The sequence below is a fragment of the Silurus aristotelis genome, assembly GCF_946808225.1.
Source record: "Silurus aristotelis genome assembly, chromosome: 15".
In the NCBI taxonomy this organism is placed as follows: domain Eukaryota; kingdom Metazoa; phylum Chordata; class Actinopteri; order Siluriformes; family Siluridae; genus Silurus; species Silurus aristotelis.
The window spans coordinates 16,688,111-16,697,773 of record NC_139588.1 but is presented as its reverse complement, the minus strand read 5'-3'; the positions used below and the strand labels follow the sequence as shown (position 1 = coordinate 16,697,773).

Below are 9,663 nucleotides of genomic sequence, written 5' to 3'. Positions count from 1 at the left end.
GCTGCCGTTTGACATACGCGTGACGTCACGGCGGGGCGGGTTTCCCGTGGAAAGTGCTAGAAAGAAACGATGCGCAGCCACTTCTGAGCGGTGATATCCTTCCGATGCAAAATCAAGTTCTGCGGTAAGAGGTTTCTTTTGTTCGTTTTTGCGAAACAATGTGTGCTATTTATACGATAATATTTATCTGAATGCAACAATGAGATGGTAATAATAATAGTGAATCTGTAAATCTGGGTTTGTCTGTCAAATTTTGATTCATCTGTCACACCTTGCTTATCTCAAATACAACATATATGCGTGTACAGGCTCTTACACTGATGAATAGAAAATAAATTATAATTTAATTTCCTAATAATAATCATAACTAATGAATGTGGTGAGTTTTTTTATTTACAAACACTATGCACATGCTGTATTTAAGGAATTCTGACAAATGATGCATCACTTTAGCATATAATTACAATTAGTATATAGTCCTTATTTATTCTTTTGTTTTGGTGTACATGTATTATATTTAATATTTTTGTTATTGGGCTTTTTAGCTGTAGATTGTATCCAATATTTAGACATTATATATGAAGCGCTTTTTTTGCTTACCATGACAACTGAACGATGCCTACGGTTAAATCCCAAATCACGTAAAAGTACCCTAAATAGTGCCTCAATCTGCTATAGGTGTAAGTATACAGTATAGTGCACTCGCCTGGTGTATGTTTCCCATGTTATTTAGGTTGAAACCCACCTTCTGTACTGCAACGGTTTGGCGGAGTGATACATCACTCGGAATATATAAAGAAAACACTCCTGGAAACTCGTCCCGTCCTTCTTTTTACTCCACTGCACCAGAGTGCGGAGGAGACTGGAAAGTGTTTGGTTGCATTTTGTTCAAGAGAAGTCAACGAAACTAAAGTCAAGGTACGAAGATTTCAATCTTTATTTTTAATCGAGTCAGTGATGGCCTTCTTTTTAATGATATGTCGTTTTTTTTTTTGAGAGAATCTGTGCGGTTTCATTCCGCCGGTAACAAAGATGGTGGTTATGTGGGTGGTGGAGGGGGGGTCTTTCGTGTAATATACGTTTTTAAAAAGGGGAGAAAACTGAAACGGTATGACTAATGAATCATAATGAAGATAGTTGAATAATTATAGCTGTAATTTGTTGTATCCCGTGTGATGCCCTTAGCAGGTGCAGGGGTAAATTCTGGGCAAATAATGATAATCCTGAATAAAGTGTATATCTTCTTTTTTTTTAAGATTACTCATTGTTGTTGAATTGGTTGTACTTTAAAAAAAGTAAATAAAATGGCCCGGACTTGTTATTGAAGTCTTAACGTCGACTGAAACAATAGGTCACGCTAGCTCGGGTTGTACCTCGCGTTTATTAGCCGGCTCCGTTCCAAACGGCGCGCTGCCCCCTTGCGTAAGTACACTACTTAGGGAATGAAACGATGGATTCTTGTGCATTATGCGTTCAAACGCGAGCCATTTTGAATACAGCTACCGGCCGCATTTCTCTCTGTCGGGCTAATGTTCGTTTGTGGCCTGTTAAATCGATAACGTAGGCCGTATTGCTATAGACCTTGCGGTATACGGATACTTGTACAATTGCCGAATCAGAATCGATTACATTTTTAAGCTTTTATTGTGCAGTCTAATTTTACTACCACTTCCTATTTGAGCCGAGTTTTATTATACTTTATTTTTTAAAGATATGCTTGTAGGGATCATCCGTATTCTTTCACTTTCTACAAGCCGTACACGTGCGCCCTCTCGAAGCACGTGGCTGCGCCCTTTGTGCAACCGGAAGTTCGGCCATGTTCCTTGTACCGCGTTTCCTACGCTCCGCTCTATTTTTCTCTGGAAAGTGAATCACAGATTTAAGTGCGTCAGTCATTATCTGTACAATAAATAAAATTTTATTGTTTTACACTAATTATGGTCCAGTTATACTTGGTGTGTGGTTTTGTGGGAAAGATATAATTGAGTATGAGATGTGTAATTGAAGGAACAGGTCGGGTAAAATTTGAAGTTTTGCTTAATTGTTTATTTATCCACTTGTTCATTCTTAGATGCCTGAAGAAATGCGCCAAGAGGAGGAGGCTGAGACCTTTGCCTTCCAGGCAGAGATTGCTCAGCTGATGTCCCTCATCATTAACACTTTTTATTCCAACAAGGAGATCTTCCTCAGGGAGCTCATTTCCAATGCCTCTGATGTAAGTTCTGTTACAGTGGAGGGTGTGGGTCATATTGTCTATTTGAGCAAATATTTTTTTAAATCCGTAATTTCCTCTGAAGTGTTTGCATACTTGAAATTCAAATAGTTGTATATTTTCCCCACTTTATGTATTTTACACTTGTAAAAATGTAATTTCTTTTTTATATTGTAGGCCCTTGACAAAATCAGATATGAAAGTCTGACTGATCCATCTAAACTGGACAGTGGGAAGGACCTCAAGATCGAAATCATTCCCAACAAGCATGAACGCACACTAACAATCATCGACACCGGAATCGGCATGACCAAGGCTGACCTCATCAATAACCTAGGAACCATTGCTAAGTCAGGAACCAAGGCCTTCATGGAGGCTCTTCAGGTAGAGTGTTGCGAAACATGATCCTGATCTTTTGTTGTACTAATTAGTCATGTACCAAGAGAGCATGAGGGAGGGGAATGAAATGGTCTTTTAGGATCACGCACTGGCAGCTGGTTAATGAGTACGCCTTTGGAAAATGGATAGGGTTTTGAGTTGAATTTGTCTACTGTAAAATGACACTTACTTAAGAACATGTACTTTATTAATCCTGTCTTAAACTGTTCATTTGCCCGAGCTGCTCAAAATGTGTGTGTATATATAATTTTATTGACTATAGCTGAATCTACAAATTGCTACCTGTATAACTGGTATTCAATTTTAATGTCTGATCCTTTGACCCTGCAGGCTGGTGCAGATATCTCCATGATTGGGCAGTTCGGTGTGGGATTCTACTCTGCCTATCTGGTGGCTGAGAAAGTGGTGGTAATCACTAAAAACAATGATGATGAGCAGTATGCCTGGGAGTCCTCAGCTGGTGGCTCTTTCACAGTCAAAGTTGATCATGGTATGTTAATTATAGTAATGATTGTAATCTGTTTTAACCTCAAATTTGCATAACCTTTCTAGAAGTTGCTGATATTGATCTGTTTACAGGTGAGACCATTGGCCGCGGAACCAAAGTCATCCTTCATCTGAAGGAGGATCAGACTGAGTACATTGAGGAAAAGAGGGTGAAGGAGGTGGTCAAGAAGCACTCTCAGTTCATTGGATACCCAATCACTCTATTTGTAAGTGTCAACATCTCGTGTAAACAGTTAATTCTGTTTGGGGGGGGGGTTCTGTATTGATTGTTCAGTGGTTTATTTGAATTTACTAAATCAGAAATTGACTTATGATTTTAAATGAATAAATACAAAACATTCTGAAACGTCTGTAGGTGGAGAAGGAGCGTGATAAGGAGATCAGTGATGATGAGGCAGAGGATGAAAAGGAAGAGAAGGAAGAAAAAGAGGAGGAGGAAGAAGGAGAAGACAAGCCCAAAATTGAGGATGTGGGCTCTGATGATGAAGAGGACTCCTCTAAGGATAAAGACAAGAAGAAAACTAAAAAGATCAAGGAGAAATACATTGACCAGGAGGAGCTGAACAAGACCAAGCCCATCTGGACTAGGAACCCTGATGACATCACAAATGAGGAATATGGAGAGTTCTACAAGAGCCTGACCAATGACTGGGAGGACCACCTTGCTGTTAAGGTAACTGTTCTGAAAAAGTAAACCCAAATTTTAGTTTGAAGTAGTCTTTAAGGTGCATGAAGTGTAAATTATGTAAGAAGATTGTATAGTTGGTGAATTTTATATATAACATTTTTTGTTAATAAAAATAAAATATTAATTTAATTAATTACTGGCTTTAGTTTTCCCACAAACAAACCTTAATTTTTATTTATTTATTTTTTAAACTTTGACCTTTTGATATTAATACTTTGAAGTGATTCTATAAAAAGCTCATCTCGTTCAGCTCTGACATCATCTTTTGTCTGTACCATAGCACTTCTCTGTTGAGGGACAGCTGGAGTTCCGAGCACTGCTATTCATCCCCCGTCGTGCACCCTTTGACCTCTTTGAAAACAAGAAAAAGAAGAATAACATCAAGCTGTATGTGAGGAGAGTGTTCATCATGGACAGCTGCGAGGAGCTCATCCCAGAATACCTGAGTAAGTTCACACTTCTGAACCTGAACACCTGGACTGCTCCTTCTTGCTCTTGATTCACAGTAAAGTATTGTGCTGCAATCGATGTTGATGGTGTCTCTACTCCCTTCCTCTTCAGACTTTGTCCGTGGTGTAGTTGACTCTGAGGATCTTCCTCTGAACATCTCCAGAGAGATGCTACAGCAGAGCAAAATTCTGAAGGTGATCCGCAAGAACATTGTGAAGAAATGCCTGGAACTGTTTGCTGAGCTTTCTGAAGACAAGGACAACTACAAGAAGTTCTATGAAGCCTTTTCCAAGAACATCAAAGTAAGAAAAGGCTTTATAACTGCACAATTATTGGTTTACCACTACATGCTTCAGGATGCAGCCTGTTTAGTGACTGCACCTTTAAACAGTTCTTTGCGGTTTCCCATGTATGAAGCTCTCATTTTATGTGGCTAATGTACCTAGTGTATATTGACCAGCATAATTGTAGTTGCTATAGTAAAAATTATTTTGGATAAAAAAATAATAAATACCTGTTTTTTTTGTAGTTGGGCATCCATGAGGACTCTCAGAACCGTAAGAAGCTCTCTGAACTGCTGCGCTATCATAGCTCACAATCAGGAGATGAAATGAATTCCCTCTCAGAGTACCTCGGTCGCATGAAGGACAACCAGAAATCCATTTACTACATCACTGGTGAGTCATGTAGCATGTTGCTCTGCTTTATTTATATGTAATTTTTTTTGTTATGAATAAAGTATCTATCCATCTTTTATTAAAAAAAAGAAAATAATTGAAATGTTAAATTTTTCACCTCCCCAGGTGAGAGCAAAGACCAGGTGGCCAACTCTGCTTTTGTTGAGCGTGTTCGTAAGCGTGGCTTTGAGGTTCTCTACATGGTGGAGCCCATCGATGAGTACTGTGTGCAGCAGCTGAAGGAATTTGAGGGAAAGACCCTGGTCTCTGTCACCAAGGAGGGGCTGGAGCTGCCTGAGGATGAGGAGGAGAAGAAAAAGATGGAGGAGGACAAGGCCAAGTTTGAGAGCCTGTGCAAGCTAATGAAGGAGATTCTGGATAAGAAAGTCGAAAAGGTAAAGCAGTCTTGTGCATTAAATTGTTGCCTGGCAATTGCGTTGAGATTTGACGTTTTCTTTTTGTAACAATAACAGGTATCCTAGTTCTTCATGTGAAGTTTTGTGGTAAGTCCAAGTACTCTATTGAGGCTTGGTATGATTCAACAGACGGTGTGTCGAGCTTGATTGTGTGGCTGTCTAATGTTATCCAGGTTCTTGCTCAGAAAATTCTTCTGAAATTTAAGTGATTAAGTAATGAAGGTATAACATTAATCTGAGCATACAAGGATCTCGCATGGTCCTCAACCCATATGTAAATGAGGAGTTTAGACTTCAGTGTTGTGCTTGAAAAGAGAATTCTATGAAAAGTGGCGGAGTGCGCATGCAGAAACACTTAAAAGGAGCTCCAGCCATTGTACCCACTAATGGTTTCTTGTCTGTGCTTACTAATTTCTTGATCCTACTAACATTGGTATTGCAGACCAAACTAACGGTTAAAATTTGTGATTCTTAATCACCATCGTATCTCCACAGGTTACAGTGTCCAACAGACTGGTTTCTTCACCTTGCTGCATTGTGACCAGCACGTATGGCTGGACTGCAAACATGGAGCGCATCATGAAGGCCCAGGCCCTGAGAGATAACTCCACCATGGGCTACATGATGGCAAAGAAGCACCTAGAGATCAATCCTGACCATCCCATCATGGAGATGCTGAGGCAAAAGGCAGAGGCTGATAAGAACGACAAGGCTGTGAAAGATCTGGTGATCCTGCTGTTTGAGACTGCACTGCTGTCCTCCGGCTTCTCTCTGGATGACCCTCAGACACATTCCAACCGCATCTACAGGATGATCAAGTTGGGACTTGGTAAGATTTCATAGACTGGTAGCTTAATCACTAATGTTCAGATGAACTTGCGTCTCAATTACAAATGCTCCTTCCAATGCAGGTATCGATGATGACGATGTACCCTCAGAGGAACCAAGCTCCACGCCTGCTCAAGAGGAAATCCCACCACTGGAGGGCGATGAGGATGATTCCTCTCGCATGGAGGAAGTTGATTAAACTCCATATAATTACACATTTAACCTCACTTTTTCCAATGCTATTCCTTTTGGGCAACTTGGTCAAAATCCCCCCCTTTTTTTTTTGTTGTACAAATTGTAATTGGATGGTTCGTCCGGCTATAATTGGAGTACCATGTTGCACTGAGCTTCCTAAATTAAGGGGCCAAGTGGAATTGTGGGTAATAACATTCCATCAGGAATCTGATATTGAGGGAGGGGTGGGAGGGTTTGCTCTGCAGCTGTACACATGAGGGGTGGACTGCAAAATATGGTGTGCCTGAGTCCAGGCTAGTGTCTGTTCAGTGTTTGTTTTTTCTTTTGCAGAAATTAAATGTGATCCAATTACTTGAGCCTCTTGTTTTTCTTTATACACATCACTAATAAAGAAGCTGTTTAAAGGCACAATCTGGTTTGTACTATTGACTGTTACTGGTCTTAGTGATTTTAAAATGTAGCCGTCACAAAGAATGTACACCTGTTCAAAAACAGTGATCAGGTGACTCAAAGTACTAATTGGTACTAAAGAATAATGCAGGATAAAGTTTTCATAAGTGATATTGTGCCCTTTAAGGAATTTGCAGTTGACAACATGGCAACATTGCTTTAACACATTCAGGTAAACACTTATTTGAGATTAGCATGCTAAAGCTTTAAGGGACGTGTAAAACTCGCTGGATGAGATTTTGGCGTGACCAAGTCAAACTGCTTTCCTTCTCAAAGCTGCTTTTAATACCTGACAGAAGTTGAATAGAAAGTGAATATTAAAAAAATCATGACAAAACTAAAAGCTGATTAGTGCAATGAGATCTCAAAGAGGAAGGCTTTTCAGATTTTCTCTTTAGAAATAAATACAATGTATTACTGACTGGGATGAATTTTACATTTAAGTATAGGACAATTCCATATGAGTGAGGTGGCAACTCTAGGCCTTTTCTATATATTCATATCTGATGCCTATGTATTTATATAGTTTGCTTGCAAACAGTATATGTAGTGTATGTGTATATATATTATTATATATATATAGTGTGAGTGAGGAAAATAAGTATTTGAACACCCTGCTATTTTGCAAGTTCTCCCACTTAGAAATCATGGAGGGGTCTGTAATTGTCATCGTAGGTGCATGTCCACTGTGAGAGACATAATCTAAAAAAAAAAAATCCAGGAATCACAATGTATGATTTTTAAACTATTTATTTGTATGATACAGCTGCAAATAAGTATTTGAACACCTGTTAGAATTCTGACCCTCAAAGACCTGTTAGTCTGCCTTTAAAATGTCCACCTCCACTACATTTATTATCCTAAATTAGATGCAATACAATGTATTGTGCTGTTTGTACGAATTGTTTGCACTTAATTTTTTGCAAATATTAAGGATGATTCGAGAAATGCTCCAAAGCAACTGAGAAAAACTGTAATACCTGAATTTATTTATATTTTATTTATTTATTTGTAGTTATTTATTTATTTGTATTTATTTGTATTTGTAGTTATTTATTTATATTTTTAGTTATTTACTTGTATTTATTTGTATTTATTTATTTATTATTTATATTATTCATTCATTTTTAAAAAACGACCTTAAAAAAAACCCTTACCAAGCTGGTTTAATTGTTGGCAAAGATCACATATTTAGTGTATGTGTGTTGGCTAATTTGGATTGTTATTTTGTTCAATTGCTAATTATATTATTAGTACAACTAATGCCTAATTAGTTATTTAGTACAATTTGTAATTAGTACAAACTCGCGTAGCCATGACATATTACAGATAAAAACGCACAGACATTTTTGGACATGGGTTTGCTACAGGACAGTCCAAAGCTTCATGTGTATGTTACACACACACACACACACACACACACACACACACACACACACACACACACACACACACACTCTTTTATTTTCTCATTAAATACCTTCTCCAAAATGCAGTTATCAGATTACCCAGGCGTGTAACGATTGAAAAAAAAGAACAATATCAATATAAATCCACTGGGTGGCGCCCTTCAACAAGACACAACTTTTAAAAATGAAAACCAGACCCCAATAACACGTGTATCAAAGGGTGAAGTCTGCATGCATTTTACCTTTAAACCTTAAAAAAACTGTTCCAGAAAGTGGCTCTAACAAACCTTTATGAGAACAGTGTATTTTCTAAACAGACACATAACAGAAAGGGACTACCCTTGCTTTATTTCAAATAAATGATAAATAAACTCAAGTTGTATTAAGTGACCTTAAATTATATTTTTAATTATATTTATAAAAATAAAAAATAAAAATAAAATCAATAAATAAACACGTCAATGCATGTTATCTGCCACAGGATGTTATCCTGTAAGTATGTAAATGATTCCATTCGTTTAACCTTTTGTGTTTAAAATCTTGCATTCAGAAATGTTGCATGATGATATTTAGGCTTCTTCTAAGTCACATGTTTGCGAGAAAAAAGAGGCACTGTTGAGGGGGTGGAGGAGGAGGAGGCCTCTGCTGACACGCTCATGTCACATCCTCAGGTGCAAGAATGAGTTGCTCGAAGCCACTAAAGAGAATTTCAGATCCGTTCTTATCTGTGCTGTGAATAAAAAAAACTGTGTGGTTTGACGTACCGATTCCAGAGACTAATCTGCAGATCATTTACAAACAACCGCTGAAGAACAGGTGGCACTTTTTTTAGTATAGACCTCATTGCTCAGACCCCAGATTGTGTTCTCCAGTGACATCTGAGACACGGCTATTATCCAGGAACACCACTGATTTGGGTTCTCTTCACCTATTTCACCACAGACACTGTAAAATGCAGCTTTACAGAAATCTGGATGTAATGAGAAAACCAGAGACCATACTGGCAAGAAATGGCTATCTGAGACATGAAAACAAAATTTCAAAGAAAACCTTTAATCAATACTTATATACTATAGTGACTGTTTTTTAAAGGTCAAAGGTTATTCACCACGAGCATACTGTTTGTTAAAGGAAACAATTTACCAATCTAGCACGAAGGCTTCATAATGTGACGCAAGATGAAGAGCAATCTGTTCCTATAAATGTTTATAAAATAACACAAAAGCCCACCAAAGGTTTTCACATCCCACTTCCTGTGGAAACTCAGGTCTTTTGTTTAATATAAAGGAGACTGCGGTCTATCATTTCTAGGTCTGTCGTTACACCTACACTGTTTAAGAGCAGGAAGCGAGGGTGTTTTCTAAATCTGGGAATCCCTCTGCACCCACGTTCCAGAAAAGCTCTTAGTTGTTCGTACCGTGACCATGTGTCT

The 9,663-nt window shown here is 38.3% G+C and overlaps 1 protein-coding gene across 1 annotated transcript; it reads left to right on the top strand.

Annotated features, from left to right (window-relative positions):
- hsp90ab1 (heat shock protein 90, alpha (cytosolic), class B member 1) lies at positions 1 to 6,723 on the top strand. The gene is made up of 13 exons (XM_083562284.1): positions 1 to 124; positions 734 to 918; positions 2,072 to 2,215; positions 2,390 to 2,596; positions 2,942 to 3,101; positions 3,191 to 3,324; positions 3,474 to 3,791; positions 4,087 to 4,252; positions 4,368 to 4,558; positions 4,786 to 4,933; positions 5,060 to 5,328; positions 5,845 to 6,178; positions 6,261 to 6,723. The coding sequence occupies exons 3-13, from the start codon at positions 2,072 to 2,074 to the stop codon at positions 6,374 to 6,376; spliced, it is 2,187 nt and encodes a 728-aa protein (XP_083418410.1). The 5' UTR covers positions 1 to 124; positions 734 to 918; the 3' UTR covers positions 6,377 to 6,723.
- Positions 6,724 to 9,663: the final 2,940 nt, after the last annotated feature.